This window comes from Emys orbicularis, chromosome 1, assembly GCF_028017835.1.
Source record: "Emys orbicularis isolate rEmyOrb1 chromosome 1, rEmyOrb1.hap1, whole genome shotgun sequence".
Taxonomy (NCBI): domain Eukaryota; kingdom Metazoa; phylum Chordata; order Testudines; family Emydidae; genus Emys; species Emys orbicularis.
Genome location: NC_088683.1, coordinates 69541394 through 69560347, shown reverse-complemented (window position 1 = coordinate 69560347; position 18954 = coordinate 69541394). Strand labels below are relative to the sequence as shown.

Here is an 18954-nt window from a genome sequence, read left to right as displayed (position 1 = left end):
TACATGTATCACACAGCAAAAATACTACAAGACTGTAATAGCTGTGTATATGATCTCATTTCTACAGCTCTTTGAGATCTACTGATGAAAAGCACTATATAAGAAGTAGGTATGTTATTAAAAAGAAAAACATGAAATGTTTCTGATAATAGGTCAGTGGCACATGTAATTAGAGCTGGGTGAAATCTTTCAGTGAAAACTTTTTTCAGTGAAAAATGCAGATTCAGTGAAACAAACATTTAGTGAATTCACATCAATTTTGCTAAGTTGTCCATTTTGGAAAAAAATGGAGGAAAAAATCAAATGTTTCACTTTGACATTTTTTTAAACGAAATGATTCCGTTTTTCTGTCTGAAATCACTTTGGTTTGAAATTACTTTTAATTTTATTTTAAAATTTGTAAAAATGTTTACAAATGCTCCAAATCAAAACAAAATGTTTTGTTCAACCAGAATTTTTTTTAATTCATCAAAAACTTTAAAAAATAAATCATTTCCAGTTCAACCAAAACCAGTTTTTGTTTTGTTGGCATTGACAGTGAACTGCAAAATCTATTATTTTTTCAGCTCTACATGTCAGTTCTCTTTCATCTTATTTAATTCTCAATATTTCTACAAAAGAGAACATGAACTTTTCCTTTTAAAGTGCAGTCCAATGGTAATTATAAAAAATAGCTTCTTTTTATTTAGCATATCTATTCCTTTTGTGTATTCAGAGTCAAATGTATTTTACAACAATGAGAAAATAAAAGTTCACTGTTTCCCCCTCCTTTTAACCCTGCAGAGTCAACACAATTACAACAGCATGTGCTGTGGGTCTATCCTACCTTGCACCTCATCTACGCAGTTGTTTACTAAGTTCCAGTACTAAGCCCGCTGAAAGCAATGGGACTGCACCAGTGTCATGAAGGGCATAAATTAGCCTTGCAGAATATTTGACATGGGGGATGAGGCATGGACTGGGAAGTTTTTGACTCCCAACCTCAGGAAGTTTGCAGGCCTGGAAGCTAGAACTTATTATTTGTAAACTGAGCACAATTGATACAAAAATAATCAAGAGATAATAAATATGGAACGTCACGGATGCCATTTTGAGTTACTTTTCATAAAATAGAACTGCACTCTAAAAATCATGGGGACACTACCCTTCGTGGGCCCAATCCTGTAGACATTTCTCGCATGGGTAGTCCTATTTAGAAGGATTCCTTGCATGTGTAAAAATGAGCAGAATTGGGTCCAATTGGATCTGCCCTAAACGTTGTATTCAAAGGACAGAGCAAAAGACGTCCCTTACTCTAAATTCCTTTTCCTAAATGTGATACACACACACACGCTTTTTCAAAAACTAATTGTTCAAAAGTATATTGTAGACAAGCATAACTTAAAAACAATCCAAGAGCTTTCAAAATTCCCCATATTTTTGTGTCTTCTCACTCCCTTCTCAACATGTGCGCCTCTTAAAACGTGTCCATCTTTCACACATGCACACACACAGATATACAGAACTATTTATAGCCTCACAATAAGCCCTCAAAAATATTAAGATCCCTAAATCACCATGTGTACTACAAACATTTATAAAATGCACACTGCCCAATAATAACCAAAATATTCTCCCTTGTGAAAAGAAAATAAGAATGTGGCTCAAATAAACGTGTACCTACCCTCACAATGATCCTTTCAGAGACATGTGCAGACAATAAATAGGACTGGTCCTGACTGACAGCATATAGTCCAACCACCAGCATGAAGTATCTAATATGAAATTCATTTCAATGATTTAACAAGAAAGCTGAAATAATCTCACAGGCATAACATATCTGTGACTGTAGGGGACCACCCTGACCAGCAAGGGCTTCTGTCACTGCCTGCTTTATAATTTTGGGTGTCTTAATACTATGCTGCCATAACTCAGAGCTCTGATAACAGTAGCCAGTCTACCAACATAAAGGTCTCGCCCTGGCTTCCATCAGCCTGGTTACTCCTACAACCCTTCCAGTCCCGTCTTTCCCTTCCCCTTGGGGTCCAGACTCTGACTGTCACACTATTTTTCTGGCCAAATTATTCATACCAACAATAGGAGTTGTATTTTAAATCTTGTATTTTAGACATAACTTATTTTGCAGTATGGGAGTAAATTAACACTTCTTACTCTCCGTTTAGTTCATTCTCTGTTAAATACTCTTTGGACCCAACGCTCATTGAAGTCAACAGAAAGACTTAGGTATTTCCAACTCCAACCATTCAAGAAATCATGAATCAGACCCCCCAAAACTCATGAGATTGGCTACAAATAAATAAACTTTTAAACTCTATATCTAGGTTTCTTTTTATTTGCATTCTGGTTTCTGAGCCATAAGGTATAACTTGGGTGATATTTTCCAGCTTTGTGCTGCAACCATGAGGACTAGAAACTTTTCTCTTTTTTTGGTAGTAAAATGAAAACAGACTCACATAATTTTATTCAGGAGCTGGGTCTTTAAGAAAGACTCCAAAGACCATAAAACTCAGGATAAAATCATGAGAGCTGGCAACACAAACTTTCATTGACTTCAGTATATCCGCCTCATTATAAACCAGGTCACTCCCCCTTTACACCCCCGCCCTCAGAGGACCGTCACGCTACCTTTGGTCAGGATTAGGTTTCCCCTTTTTTCTCATGTTATTTGCTGTTGTTTCACTGAAATGTAACCTTCCCAGTGTCACTTTGGTTACCTGGTCTGCTGGTAGATCAAGTCTAAAACAGAAAAAGGAAACAAGTTAAGGGGCAAACAACCACCCTCCACCTGGACCACTTCTAATTGTCCTGCAGATTTGCTCAAGCTGATTAATATGCTTCATTTTTCTGATTTTATATACTGAGCTGACAGCAGAGGCACCTCAGTACATGTGGAATGCTCCCCAACTTATAAAAATGACACATTTTCTTCTTTTATGGTACCTTTCAACTTAGGTGCCAAAGCACGTCAGCCTCACATTAACCAATAGATTACAACATCCTGTCAGATAGTTCAGTAAGGGGGTGAATGTAGTCAATCATGTACGGTATCCAACCAAGAGCGGGAATATTTGGGTTCTTAGTAACATTCATATACTAAGTGAAGGGATAGCTCAGTGGTTTGAGCATTGGCCTGCTAACCCCAGGGATGTGAGGGGGCCATTTGGGGATTTGGGGCAAAAGTCTATCTGGGGATTGGTCCTGCTTTGAGCAGGGGGTTGGACTAGATGACCTCCTGAGGTCCCTTCCAACCCTGATATTCTATGATTCTATGATCTCTGCACCAAGAGCCGCACATAGTAGGCCCATTGACATACATGGGTATTCGTTGCTAATTTAGGGCACTACCATATATCATTCAACCTACAGTAACACATTAATTAAACCATAATTTCTCTCCTGTTTGTTTTTACCTATATCTAATTTGCATTTTCATGTCCACTGTTGCATGTTATGATGATCTGATCAAACATTTTTTCACTGACAAAGAACAGTCCAACTACTCACTTTTCATCTGGTGTAAATCAATGTTACTCCTTCGGTGTCAGTGGCGCTACATCAAGTTACACCAGTTGAGAATCTATCCCTTGGTAGCTAGAAAAAGAACCATGGCAGAAAAGGCTACGGGCTAATCTGTCCCCCACTTCCCAATTCAGAGTTCACCGCTGTGGATTTTTGAATAGGAGATGTAACCTTTTCTGAAACTTAATGTGGCAATTTTTCTCAATGTCATATCTATATGACATGCAGTGTTTTTGTAGCCATGTCGGTCCGAGGATATTAGAGAGAGAAAGTGGGTGAGGTAATATATTTTACTGGACCAACTTCTTGGTGAGAGAGACAAGCTTTTGAGCCACACAGAGCTCTTCTATATTATGGAATTTTGCTGCTTTTCTCTTGGCATGTTGTACATCCAAAATGTTATTGGTCAGATGTTTCTATCCATGTAGAAAAGTGGTATGAATTTACCTATAAATCACAGTGCCGTGTGAAAGAGTTGTTTTCATCAAAATTTCTAATACCACAGGCCAACAGGATAGAAAATGTTGAGTCATAGGACGCAGTCAATTCCAGTCCATGATTGCAACTGAAATATTTATACTAGTAACAAAAGGGAAGTGTTTAACAGAGGTCAAACTACTAAGATACATGTGATATAAACACACTGATCCCTGGGCAATGGTTACTAGACAGAAACTACTCCCCTATAGATTTTGTTATGTTTTGTTCTGCTATACATTATATTTTGCTTCTGTGGCTAAAAGGGCTTTTTTTGTTTTGTTTTTACTTTTTCAAAAATGTACATAAATTTTTTTAGTGATCCATCTGACACAGAGAAAGACAGACTTTAAGTAAACTCAAACAATAGGATTTGAACTGAAAAATAAAGCAGACTCCGTATCCACTAGATCTATACATTATTAGATTAATATTATGGGACCAGCTCTTCCTGCCTTTCATTATAAAAAATAATGGGGCACACAGGAGGGAGCCAGAGGAGAGGAAATCCTTGCAGAACTTCTCCCGCATTAGGACTAGGGTTTGACGTGCACACTTCCCCTAGCCCTTTTCCTTAACCATCCCCCTGCACTTCAGATGGAACAGGCAGTTCTGAGTGCTTGGAACACACCGATCTTGTAGATCACTAGAGATTTCCAGGCCATCTGTGCCCTACATCTCCAAATCAACTCCAGTGCTCCCTCTTCGGCTTCTGGCTCTCTAGTGCTCTGGGGTTCTAATGGAGCCATGCTCCAAACACTGTTGTTCTGGTATAAGTCCTAAGTGTTGAGGAGCTTTGCATATAAATTAAAAGTCTCAGGTCTCTTTGCTTTTTGTTGGATTGGTTGCTGGTGTGAGGGGGGATGTGCATTTCTACACAACCATTGGGCACCTGCTACAATAAAGGCATATATGTCATCAAAATTCAAAGAATCCTCTAGCAAACATGTTTTACCAAAAACAAAATCCCCCCCCCCCCCCCGCAAAAAAAAAAAAAGTATTTCTTGTGTTTCAGAGAGACAAAGGCCTTTTTACATAAACCAACTGAGACATTAACAGTTCAGTAGAATGGCTATGATGTTGCAACACTGGATGATGATATCAGGCAATAAATCAGGGGAAGCAGGTTTAGAAAGGAGATGTCTGATATTGACACAAATAGCCTGATAATCAGCAGCAAGAGGAAAAGGAAGTATGAGGAAGTACAAAAGGCTTTCAGTAAGTTTGACTTGGGGCTTGTCTGCGCTACAGTATTAGGTCAACTTAAGTTAGGTCAGCCATGGCAGTAATTAAATCAGCTACTGGTGTCCACACTGCCCTCCTTCTGCTGGTGGTGCACGTCTTCACCAGGAGCACTTGCTCAGACTGTAGTGGGGCATTGAGCCATGCAGGGCTCATAGCTAGAGCCCTCCCACCCACCAGGGCTAAGGGCTCAATTTCACAGGGGGAAGCCTACCAGCAATGAAATTGACATTCTTGTCAGTTTCACCACCGCTATTATTTCACATTTTGTCTCAGGCTCCTGCTGTCACCCTCAGGTGGAGCTCACAGCTGGAGCATCCCCCGCATCTCCTGTCCCAGGGCTGACATGTACTCCTCACTTTGTGACTCCGTGAAATCAATTAGAGTTTTGCTTGAATAAAGACTGTAGGGCCAGGCCTAGAATTACCATCTATTTGCCTTGAAACAACAATACCTGGGGAGGGGAATGGGGAGGAGGAAAAATTCTTACTTAACAGGATTGAAAGATTTTTTGCTTCGGTCCGACTGAGACTGTTCAATGGTGATTATCTGATTTGGGGCGTCCACCTATAGTTAAAAGGAAATAACCTTTTCAAGTACAAATTTGAAAGCGTAACCGGTTACACTTTTAAAAGGTTAATTTTCTCACAAATAAATATAAAGGGTTATAGTGAGAATAGACCAAAAGTCAATATGCAAATTAATTAGAAAACCAAACTCTCTCAATTGTTGTGGAACCACATATATAGTGACAGGAATTGCCACCTGTTCAGAGCAGTGTTTCCTAAGTCCAGACTCATGGATCCCACTGTAGCTAGTAGTAACGGACATTTCAAAGGAAGGCGTAAAGACTCTATCATGGAAAATTATGCAATAATATGTCAAAGGGAAAGTTTCTTCCTGATCCCAAGTTGTTAATGGTTGGTTTATGTCCTGAAGCATGAGTGTGGATATCTTTTATGAATATTTATACTAACCAGAAAATTCCAGAAATTCTTTTTAGACATGTCTAAACCTTTTCCCAGTCCTGTCAAGCTCTTTTTCCAATAATACCATGTGACAGTGAGTTCCACCAGTTAACTATGCATTAGAGTTCTAAGAAGCATGAAGCAAAGCAAAGTTATTAACTATGCTGTAAAAATACTTATACAAATATTTCAAACCACTACCCTCTTCTGGTAAATAAAAGCTAGGGTAAATCTTCCAAACAGAAGGGAACTTGAATATAAGAGCATTGCTATACACAAAAGGCATCTGAGGATGAGAGATGAAATTTTGGGTCCCACTTGAGTGGCTGGAGAGAGCTTGGTTAAATTTCATAGATTCAGGCATCTGCCATAAACCAAAGATGACCTCCACTTTTGTTTTGTAGAAATTCCCCTCTAAACTATCATTCCACACCCAAACCATGTACCTTCCTCCCACCCCTGCACTGTTTATGTATACAGTAAGCTTGATAAATTGAGCTGGCCGAATTGTTCATAATGACCAATTTAGCCCTTTTTCTGTTTGTAGATTGTCTGGGAATAGAATTTGATTTGTACCATTTTTGTGAACTACTTTTTTCAATTAGTCCTAATTCATGGTCTGTGATTGACCACCTAAGTCACATGGTACCATCTGCATTCCCTGATTGGATGACAAACTAACAGGAGGGAAATCAGTGTCATCATGATAGCTGTACAAACATTACACCCTTCAGCACACATCTGCCCAAGTATGCACAAGAATCTCATTATCTGAACACATCCTGATGAACAAAATGTTGCTCATTCCATCAGTCACCAAAAAACTAACAAAAAGGGTCATCAGTAATTAAATGAATTCTGTTTTTTATTCAAATAAATGATTGCAAATGCTTTTTGCACTATTCCTTCTGCTCTATTGATAATCACATACTTATAATGAAGAGAAATTAAAAGCACAGGGAGACTTACCTTAATTCCAAAAGTTTTCAAGTAAAACTTTTCAATAGGTTTCAATCCCAGCTGGGTTTTGACATATTTTGGATTCCCAACAACACTAATGTGGACTGTGATCTGGAAATGGTTCTTCTTCTGGCATACAAAAGCATCATCTGTTGCTGAAAAATTAAATCCTTTGTCTGTGACAATGTGGTATCCTACATCAGGGCTACGAAAACAGGAATAAAGAACAGCTGCAGTAAGCAAATGTACATTTCAGTGACAAACCCTGCTCATGTTCCTTTGGGTGGAGTTAAATAAATAATAAAATCATAGGACTGGAATGGACCTCAAGAGGTCATCTAGACCAGTCCCCTGCACTCATGGCAGGATGAAGTATTATCTCTAGACCATTCCTGACACATGTTTGTCTAACCTACTCTTAAAAATCTCCAATGATGGAGATTCCACAACCTCCCTAGGCAATTTATTCCAGTGCTTAACCACCCTGACAATTAGAAAGTTTTTCCTAATGTCCGACACCTAAACCTCACTTGCTGAAATTTAAGCCCATTGCTTCTTGTCCTATCCTCAGAAGTTAAGAACAACAATTGTTCTCCCTCCTCCTTGTAACAACCTTTTATGTACTTGAAAACTGTTATCATGTCTCCTCTCAGTCTTCTCTTTTCCAGACTAAACAAACCCAATTTTTTCAACCTTCCCTCACAGGTCATGTTTTCTAGACCTTTAATCATTTTTGTTGCTCTTCTCTGGACTTTCTCCAATTTGTCTACATCTCTCCTGAAATGTGGTGCCCAGAACTGGACACCATACTCCAGTTGAGGCCTAGTCAATGCAGAGTAGAGTGGAAGAATTACTTCTCGTGTTTTGCTTACAACACTCCTGCTAATACATCCCAGAATGATGTTCACTTTTTTTGCAACAGTGTTACACTGATTCCTACTGATGAAATTAAAGTGGGATTATATGTAATCTCAAGCAACAGATCTACATGTGTTTTTTCCTTTTATCTTCATACGGCTAGCAATAGGAATTCTTTTTAAATTGACTTGTAATTCTACTCTGGCACCTTACATATATGAAGGTTAAGAGTGGGGGAAGTTTACACAATTCTCGCTTACAAATTTATTCCCAGAGCTCAAGAAGCACCACTATAAGTAACTGAGCTGAAAATGCATTGTGTTTATTGACATGCAGATGAGCCAAGTAGACATCTTGCTTTGTTCCGGAATTCCTACAACCAAACACTTTCACAGTAGCTTTTGAAGTGGAGTAGGGTTTTACTCAGGCCAAACATACAACTGTTGACACATGCACTCTGGAAAGATCTCTATAAAGCACTGTTTTATAGCGCTGTTCCTCATCCACAAAGTAATGGAACCCTATTCTACTTACTGGAAGGGATAATTTATCAGCTAGAGAGAGACAAGTTCTCTGTCCTTATATTCCATGATTCAGAGCACATCAGGCAAAGAGGTCAAAAGATCTTCCAGAAAGAGCCAGCGAATTAGCCATCCCAGACAATGGTTGCAGTTTGCTGACGTAAGTGATTGATAATCTTGAAGTAACAGGACTACATGGCAAATCTTCCTGATATGAAGAAAGACTTTCCTCATTAATGACAGATTTGATGATGATGATCAAATTCCACTATGGAACCCCTCATTAGCACAGCCATTAATGACAGCTTTTCAAGACTAATCCATTCATTTGCTCATTATAGGTTGGAAGGATTTAATATAAAGATTTTACAAAAGATTTATAAAGACTTTATTATCTGTTGAACAAACTTTAATCATAGATTTTCTGGCATAGAGAACAAAGCTAAAAAGGCTTCATAAACTACCATATTGCTTCTGAATTCACTTATTTTTTAACATAAGTCATAATGAGTATATCAGGTCTTAAAAGCATTATCGCTGAAGAAACTCCTTACGCCTCTATATAAATTTTGAAATTTCTTCTAGGTTAGGGCAATGCCAGTTTATAAGCTGACAATTTAAAGCAATTTCTGAACATTTGCTTAAATGCAGACACACAGGTCAAGAAATTTGGGTTGAAGGTTATTCTGAAGACTACGGTCATGTTTGGATTCTTACCTACTGTACCCAGGTACATCTTCGTAAGGCAGTTAAGAAATACATGGAGTATCTATCCCTGATTTTGCAAGGAATTTTATTGGGATTTGAGGGTGGTCAGCCTTTTCCTTTGCCTAACTAGGGCTCAGTTATGTTTCTTATGAGTCTGAGCCGTGGTGCGGTTGGGGAGGAGGCAGACTGCTGGAGTGCTGGCGTCTCTGTAATGTTGACAGTGCTCTTCCAGTGCAACTCTCCTGGAATACAGGAGAGGAGGTGAGGAGTTTGGGCCATGGACCTGCTCACCCACTTGACATCAGCACACCTCTACCTGGGTTGCTAGCAAACCCAACAGTATTTCTTTCACAGCTCTGGGAGGGACTCTGTGTGGACTCCATGCATTGGCCCAAGGTGTATGGGAGCGGAAGAGAAAGGCTCTCTCATACCTTTCTTCCCACTCATCTAGGGGGAGGTGTAATCTGATCCACAGAGTTAAATCACAGACTGAGAGCCCCAATCCTTCAAGCCCTCCACACATGGAGCTGCCACTGAAGTCGATATCTGTTCCATGGTCAGAGGGGTTGCAGGATCAGAACCTTCAAGCCCAGGCCATGCAAAGGTTTATGCACAAGTGTCCAACTGATGTCAGTAAAGTTGCTCACGTGAAAAAGGATAATCATACGCATAAAACATTGGAGGACCGTGCCCTGTACGTGTGTTATGAAATCAGTCAGCCATGACATGAGGCCATTTCTAGTGCACTAACAATGCCTTACACATCCCTTTAAAATGTAGCTGTAAATAAATCCTTTAGCAGCAACAGCAAATTAAATAGACAGACAGCAAGTGGGGGAGAGTTTGTTAACTAATGGATTTAAATATTTAAAGGGAGTTGTAAACATTTTTGCACTAGAAAATAAACAGATTAGGGTTTTTGTTTTTAGAAATACATAATTCTGTTTCCCCTAAATCAGGGGTTCTCAAACTTCATTGCATCACAACCCCCTTCTGACAACAAAAATTACTACACGATCCCATGAGGGGGGACCGAAGCCTAAGCCCGCTCAAGCCCGCCCACCCAGGCGAGATGGGGGCGAACCCAAAGCTCGAGCTCTACCACCCCGGGTTGCAGGGGGGAAAAGCTGAAGCCCAAGGGCTTCAAGCCCCAGGCAGGATCCTGTAACCTGAGCCCCGCCACCCAGGCATGAAGCCCTTGGGCTTCAGCCCTGGGCGGTGGGACTCATGCTTTGGCCCCGGGCCTCAGCAAGTTGAACATCAGCCCTGGTGACCCCATTAAAACAAGGTTGCGACCCACTCTGGGGTCCCAACCCACAGTTTGAGAATGGCTGCCCCAAATAAATACTGAATTACTTTTTCCTCCTTCTAATTTTTGTACTTGTAGCTAGGAATTAAAAATAAACAGGTTTATTCTCATTTTCTTGATTTGAAGTCTCCAGGCAGTTTATTCATTTCACAGATCATGTGAGTTTAAGCTTACATGAACTGGGTTCCTGCAGTTAAGACTACTGATTTCTCATAAATATATACTGGCCAGAATCCTGGAAAAATGTATGCATGTGCTTAACTTTACACACATGAATAGCTCCATTGAACTTAATGTGACTACTAATGTGTATAACATTAAGCACATTCTTAAGTGTTTGCAGGATCACCGCCTGATTTTATTTTAATTAGCATTTATATTCTGACTGCTGAAGGCTGAAAAACTAACTCTCAATAGCCAGAATTTTCAGAAATAATTAGCAATTTTGGGTGTCCAAACCAAAAAGAGGCCATCTTTTCTGAAAGTGCTGAGTATCCACCCACTGAAAACTCAGGCCGCTTTAAGGGGTTTCAGATGGGATATCCCAAAACCGAGGCCCACAAAAATCAGCAGTTACTTTTGAAAATCTTAACCCATGACTTAAGAGTTAGCTGAAATTTGAGAAGTTTTTTTTTTTTTTTAATATATATAGAAACAGGCCAAAGCTACACAGCTCAGATTTAAACTTTCCCAGAACAAGGGAATTTTCAGATCTAGAATTTTAGCTCCAACTCATCTTAGCTTTTGTAACAAGAACAAATTGGCACTTGAGACAACATGTTTCAGAATGGACTCCCACCTGCTGTAAACTGTGAAGGTGAAAAGAAAATGGTAATTTTTTCTTAGAAACAAAATTCTAAAAAAAGAGGGAACAGTAAGTTTTTTAGGATCAATAACAATCTATCTAGACTTAGCAGTGATAATACTAATGTTCTTTTGACACAAACAGGATATAATATCAGGAAACAGAAATTCTGTACACAGATCATAACTACAATGCATCTTGGGAGAAAGACTACTAACACGGACCTATACTAAAAAAAAAAAAAAAAAAAAAAAAAAAAAGATGATAATCCCCCTAAGTGATACTATAATCCATTTTCCAACTAATGGTCATAATTTATCTATTTAGGTACTTTTATGGTAATCATCATAGTATCTGTTCCTTGATATAATGCACCAAAAAAGTGCATCTAGAATATCAGTTTTGAACATATCAGGGATTAAATAGCAGATAAAACTGGATTCAGAGCCTATCACCTCTAATTCACAAATGAAATGTAGCCATTGACTAAAAGTTGATATGCAATATATTGGATGTGGCAGGCCACTTCCTCGTGGAGAGGTATCCAGGCCACAATCACCTCTCCAAGCCGACTGGGAGGCTTGTAGACTTTCCCAGCAAAGGCACCAAGGTTTGAAAGGCAGAGACATTGAACTATTGGATCACCCTTAAGACAGTCCCTTCAGAGTGGGGTGGTGTTAAAAATAATAATAATAATAAAAAAAAAAAAAACCCACACCTCATAGTGCTGCTACAGTGCTGTGTGTGCATAAATGGGAGACACTAGTGTTCAGGACTGAACGTGATACACCCGAATTAACCTTTTTTGGAAAGTGTTCTTTTTGCCAAGTGTTTTTTTATTTTTGGAGGCGGAAAGGAGGGTGGAGCTGGAGGAAAATACAAGCTAACACTAGCACTTAAAAGGCTTCTCTAATGTGCACAGTGACTAATTGTTTACTTCAACCCTGGAGGGATAAACAAGCTAACATGGAAGGACTTAAATAAAATAAATAAATTAATTAATGGAGATATCCTATCACCTAGAACTGGAAGGGAAAGGTCATCGAGTCCAGCCCCCTGCCTTCACTAGCAGGGACCAAGTACTGATTTTGCCTCAGACCCCTAGGTGGCCTCCTCAAGGATTGAACTCACAACCCTGGGTTTAGCAGGCCAATGCTCAAACCACTGAGCTATCCCTCCCCCCTGGGATAAAAAAAAAAAAAGTTAAAAAAAGTTCTCTGAATACTAGAACACAGAAAATCAGGGGATGGAGGGGGGATTGAACTTGGAGTGACCTTTCCCAAGGTGGTGTGTTGATGTTGGGGAGGTTTTTTTCCCCCTTTTGTCGCTGCTGCAAAATTCTGTGTCTGTATAGGCAAACTCTAAAGCAGGTGCACAATATTAAAACCTTGTCGTGTAGGTTATAAGAGCCCATGCACCAATAACAAAGTAATGAAGGTAACTACGTTAAGAGGGCCTTAAGCCATGGGAAGGTGATGTGCAGTATGTACAATAGTTACTTGTTCCAATCTGTTTTGCCAAAAGGAGAAAAAAAATCAAATTATTTAAGTTAGCTTGGAAGTGTTCTTATGCCTGAATCCACCTGATTTAGGGTCCATCTGCTGTGTTGAAAAAAAAATATATCAGACTGCTTGGCATGAACATTCAGTGATTCCTTAAAATCTGGTTATCAGATCTCTCTGCAATTTCATCCTCACTTCTGACTGTCACATTTCCCCCCCACCTCCAGTTTCATTCTGAAAACTACATGTACCATTTATTTCAGCAGCTCAATGCAAACAAAAATAAATCCAAGTGTAAACATCCATGCTTACAGTTTTTCGTAACTATAGTTAAATAAGCTGCTCCAGTGAGAAGTTTGATACGGCTGCCACGTTAGAGCCTGATAACATTTGTCCACAGCCGCTACATTCTGTCCATCGCTGTCATACTCTTGCACTTCAGTGCCACAGTCCTTTACTGTCACTGTGAAGAGACAAAAGCGATTGTTCATTTGCTACATGCCAGGGCTAGCCAGTAACACTGCAGAAGACCAGCAAATAAAAATTTTTTGTTTTCCTTTGTAGCTATTCCAAAAATATTTTCCTGCCTTATTTTATTGTCACAGAGCATTTGTTTTTTTACCTTTCATGCTCTGTAAGATATCACTCAGGTAGCACTGCTTTTAATTCTTCTACCAAAAAACTTTACATGGCAAAAAAAAATCATTTGTTCACTAAGCATTTTAATTTTTGAAATAATCATTTTGTGACAAGATCCAGCAAAGAAAGAAGAAATACCAGAATTATCAATTACCCCACTTGCAATAAGCTTAAAATAATCCACCAGTCCAAATGAACAAGTATTTAGTTCCAGAGCAAAAAAAAAAGCAACGTTCAGCCATTCATTGGCTGGCCAATCACTGTTTAATGCTTTATAATGAGAAACATCCCAGACTGCCGATTACATCAGCTTGAAGCAGCCAGGGTCAACGCTGATGCTTGAGATACTCTACATGTCATGAAGGCTGAGGAGCACTTCATGTGGGAGACAAATAAATGGAGTGCAGCCCGGAATACAGAGCACACTACAGTGAGCAAGCAATCTAAGAACCCGTATGTGGCCTGAGGCACCATGGTGTGACAGAAAGAGCACAGCACTGTTGAAATAATTGCAGCCCAGAGCCCCTAGCTGCAATAACTGTGCTTCTGACAGACAGCTGGGTGAATACTACAAACAATGTTCTCTGGTTACTCATTTCGATTTTTAAACTAATTTCCTTCTGCCATGTTTGAGCCCCTTGCGTGTTCACAGTCCACTAAAATTGAGCCACTGAGTTTTACGGACATAAATGTTTGCACAGAGCAAATTTCAAAGCTGTATCGCCATTATTAAAACCCAACATTTTAAATTCACATATGCAAGCATCCACAACTGGTTGTTTATCCATTCCATCAGGAACAGTAGCAATACCGTGTGACTCATCTGACCAATCACAATTTACCAACACAGCTCAAATAACGGATACTTAAAGAAAGGTTTCTGGTCAATCCATATACTAGTGGATAAAAGAAACCACCACAAAAATTGATTGAATAATTTCAAATAACTTATAAGTCTGAAAGAGTGACAGGCTTCTGACTATGCAGTGTTGTTGTAGCTGTGTCAGTCCCAGGATATTAGAGAGACAAGGTGGGTGAGGTAATATCTTTTATTGGTCTAACTTCTGCTGGTGAGAGAGACAAGCTTTCAAGCTACGCAAGAGTGTCGCAGCTAAATACAAGCTTCTCATTGAAAGGCTTCAATTCATCAGATAAATTGTTCATCGTGAACTAACTATTTGGTCACATACAACCTCATATGCCAAAGTTGATCCATTCCTGAAGAAGCCCAATGAGTCTTTTGGTACATATGGACTATTATAGACTCAGCATTTTCATCATGATAAAACTCTGAATTACATTAATGTTGGGGGAAAAACAATAAAGCGCTTTTGTCAGACCCCTATATGGATACATTTTACAGAAGAACGGGAGCTGTCAAATCAGATGGCGAGTGAAGCTGAAATGCATTCTCTTCCTTCCGCCCCCCTCATTAATCACCTGTTAAGCTAACCCAAGATGGTTTCCATGTCCTAGTCGACTTTGTGTCAACTAGGTCAACAGAGTACAGAATCTCCTATGTTCCACAGGCTCATGCATGTAAGAAGGACAGAACCCTTTGGCTGATGAGTGCACTCAGTGAGTGTGAACATTTAAAGCTTCATCTGTAACCTGCAAAAACAGATAGTTCCTCACTTTTGAAAAAACAGCAAAGAGAATTGTTTGAAGGAGCCTGTCCTGTCAGGTTTAATACTGTTATCTTTTCTGAGCCAGCGCTAGCGTGACTGTCAAAATGTCCTAGTGGTCAACAATATGAAACACTTACCCTGCTGAGAGTTGTTAGTCCATGGTGGAGAATCAGTGGCATCGTCTAACAATTGTGAGTGCCTTCTCTTTTTAGATGATGCCAGGGAAATACTTTAAAAAAAATACATTATACATTATTACTCCACAGAATAATTAAAGTTATAAGATAACACCCAACTACCTGATTTCTAACAGAATTTTCACTTGAGTTCTGATTCTGTTTTATTTTTACTGAATTAAGTGACTTATGCTTTTCAGTCTTAAATACCAGCGTCCTTTTTATTCCATGTGACCAAGGAATTCACCCTTTTTAAAGCAAGTTTTACACACACAGCACACCACAGAGATTGCATTTGTTTTGGGCCAGTTGTACTAAAATCCCAGCCTTATTCTTGAATGGGTTTAGTCAAGCAGGGGCAAACTCTGTTCCCTCCTGCGTGGATAAGGAAAAAGGCCATTTACAGTGGTTCTGCTATATAAGGAGGAGGGGATATGATGAAGAGCCCTTGAGGGTGTTTGCACCTCTTGTGCAGCATCGAGTCTAGTTCTACATGTGGGAAGAGACAAGGCTGGAGGATCTGCCACTATACGGATCCTTGAGACCTTGTATTTGCCACCCAGACAGGTGTAGGGGCAAGGGCTATAAGCCAAAATAGGTTCCAATCCACAACCTGGGAGATGGTTACCCTTTCCCTTTGCCTGCCAAGGTATTTTGATTAGGCACTGAGGGAAAGGGGTTTTCCCTTAATCTTTATTTGTTTTATTATTAAGCACCCAACACATTTTGGTGGCTGAAAACTATATCAAGTATATAATGAGTAGTCGGTTTCATCACACGAGTAAGATGAGCTGGTTTTTCTCATGCCTCATGTCAGTATGTTAACTCATGAAAATAAAATCCCTTAAATGGGTGTTGTAAAATACCAGATATTTCTGCCATCCCAGGTACTCATTAGCTTACAATCTCTCTCTAACCTTGTCACTTTTTCTTGAATTGAATTGCTTTTGGTTTCAATCTGACTTTTAATCTTTAAAATATGGTGCTTAAAGAACAATAGCCGATAAAAAGCAACAGAGGGTCCTGTGGCACCTTTAAGACTAACAGAAGTATTGGGAGCATAAGCTTTCGTGGGTAAGAACCTCACTTCTTCAGATGCAAGACTATACGGATAAGCCGTATAAGGATCCCATAAATGTCTAAACAGAGCCACCATGTGGAGAAACTTGCACCCATCGGTATTTTTCTACACGTGGTTCTTTCCAGTCTGAAACCATATAGCTCTTAAAAGCAGCTGCGCCACCTTCCCTTTTCTGTATCTGCCTTCCTTCCTACATGATAAAATTATACCTTACCCAGAACTAGGAGAGGCCCTTGGCTGAAGGTAGGAATAATTTAAACCCAGACAGCTGGAGGATATAGAAGTATTCCAGGGAGACACGGCATTATCTGTCTTGAGACACCAGTCTTGGGGAACACCGCCGGGATATCCATTGGTGCTCACGTCAGAGAAACTGTCAGGGTATCTACAAGGAAATGTATCGGGTGCCCCCGCAGAAGGGAAGGAAAGTGACGGCCGCAGTCCAGTGGGCCCTAAAGCATCATAATGTAAAGCTGTAAAGAATAACAAATGAAACATTTCAATCATAAAGAGAATAGAAAGAATGCTAATAGTACAGTAAGATTAGAACTCACACAACCCACCCTTCAATTGTGGTGGAGAATATGGCTCTGATCCTGAATCTGGCGGGGACTCTGGTAACTGGCTTTGCCTGGAGATGAAAAGGATATTTTTATTTCACTATAAAAAGAAATGCATAATAACCATAAGCCAGTCTTTAACTATCTCAAACCACATGAGTAATTCATAACATATGGACCTGGTAGCCTTAAAGGCTTGGTCTGCCTATAAAAATTTGTTCTGGCTTATGCTTTGGCCTCCAGAACTTCAGCGCTGTGGAAATTAAGAAACACAAAGTAGGAAGAGTGGAGAGGAGAGGGCATGGGACACAATGGAAGGGGATTGAATTTGTATTTGTCTGATTAAAATAGAAACTAGAGCTAGGTCCCTGAAGCTCACTAGGAAAGAGGGAGTTCAGGGTCGGGTTTCCAGGCAAGATGTGGGCTTTGCTCAGAGCCCCCAGGCAGTCTATTTTGACTCATTTTTCATTCCCACGTAATTTTTCAGTTCAGTTTGGAAGACCTTAACAGAGGGCCAATATTTGTATTTTTCATAGCTAACTCCCAAAATGCTCAGGAATACAGAGGATTGGTAGGTTTCTGTTTTGTTTTTTTTAAATGCACACAGCCCTGCTGAGGCAAAACCACAAAAGCCAGTGCACCCTCATCATTTAAGACCAGCTATTCATACCATGTATTAAACCCCATTCCCACTTTGTTTGACATAGGGGTAGCTGCCCAGAGCAGTCTTGGTGCCTATGGTAGCATTTTAGAAATCTGAATGAATTAAAATACATTATAAATGATGTTTTTGTTAGGCTCATAACCATGCAAGCCAGTCTCTGACATCACACTACATTAAAATGGCCTGTAAAGATAGGGTGACCAGATGTCCTGATTTTATAGAGTGTGGGAGAAAAACGAGTCCTCACTCTGAGTTTGGAGCAACAAGCCAGAGGCTAGGAATAGAGCAAGAGTGAAGCTAACAAAGTCAGGCTGACACTGACTCTAATAACGCGAGACTAAGATCTCTATGTTCAAATTCCCTTTATCCCTTTCTCTACTTCCACAAGGGACAGTCCCGATATTTGGGGCTTTTTCTTATATAGGCACCTATTACCCCCCACCCCCAACCCGATTTTTCACACTTGCTATCTGGCCAGCCTATGTAAAGATAAAAGCTGCATGTGTAACCCACTAGCCAGTGTATTATGTGTCCCCGGTGTGCCCAGTCAATGTGGGGTCTGTTACAGCTCTCAGCTTAAGAGGTTGTCTCTTCATTTCAAGCTGCAGAAGCCTCCCCCGCCCCCCATTCAATTCCTGATGTTGGCTGAAAGGCAGCTCTCACACATACACTCTGGCTGGGACTTTCAAAGGAGCCCAAGACAGGGAATTGCTTATGCAATAACATTATCATTTACCCAGAACTGGAAGAGACCCTCAGTTAAAGGTAGGAATTGTTTAAACCCAAATGGAAATGGAAATTCAATCAGAGTTGGGTGCTTAACTCCCATAGGCTCTTTTGTAAATTTCAGCCTCAATCTCTACTTTGAAACACTGCCTGAGAAATTGATGCTTAGGATTTATAAATACACAGGTTAATAAAAGAAAGCTAATTGCAAAGGGATTTTTTTAAGGGGTGTGGGGGAGGAGCACTATCTGCTTGTACAACACCCGCTGCCCTGCTAGGAGGTTAAATAGAAAGCAATTATTTAAAGGGATGCTGTTAAGTTAAAAATATTAACACAAAAATGCCCTTACCTCTATTGCAAACACTTTTATGATTAAAATAGAGTTTCAGTGATCTAGTTTACATTCTACTATTTATACTGTTTAATTTTTATGTCTTAGTTTGCACACTCTGAAAGACAAGTCAGTTTCACTTTTGTTTGCAGTCCATTTCACTTACATGTTCTGGTGCATTTCAACGTTCTGTTGCTCTTGGTTTTATAAAATGTCACATTTATAAAACCTACATTTTGGGCCAGATTTGACTTGGTGAATGTCCATTAAGAAATGAGT

General features: G+C 39.7%; 1 protein-coding gene across 1 annotated transcript in view; it reads right to left on the bottom strand.

Annotated features, from left to right (window-relative positions):
- Positions 1–18954, bottom strand: part of MYRFL (myelin regulatory factor like) — a 60322-nt gene that overhangs the window by 32530 nt on the left and 8838 nt on the right. The window contains exons 3-10 of the mRNA XM_065423511.1: positions 16957–17024; positions 16608–16866; positions 15274–15365; positions 13182–13332; positions 7176–7371; positions 5729–5805; positions 2626–2736; positions 1664–1754 (exon numbers count right to left, since the gene is read on the bottom strand). Coding sequence (XP_065279583.1) covers positions 1664–1754; positions 2626–2736; positions 5729–5805; positions 7176–7371; positions 13182–13332; positions 15274–15365; positions 16608–16866; positions 16957–17024 — 1045 coding nt within the window. The remainder of the gene's footprint in view (positions 1–1663; positions 1755–2625; positions 2737–5728; positions 5806–7175; positions 7372–13181; positions 13333–15273; positions 15366–16607; positions 16867–16956; positions 17025–18954) is intronic.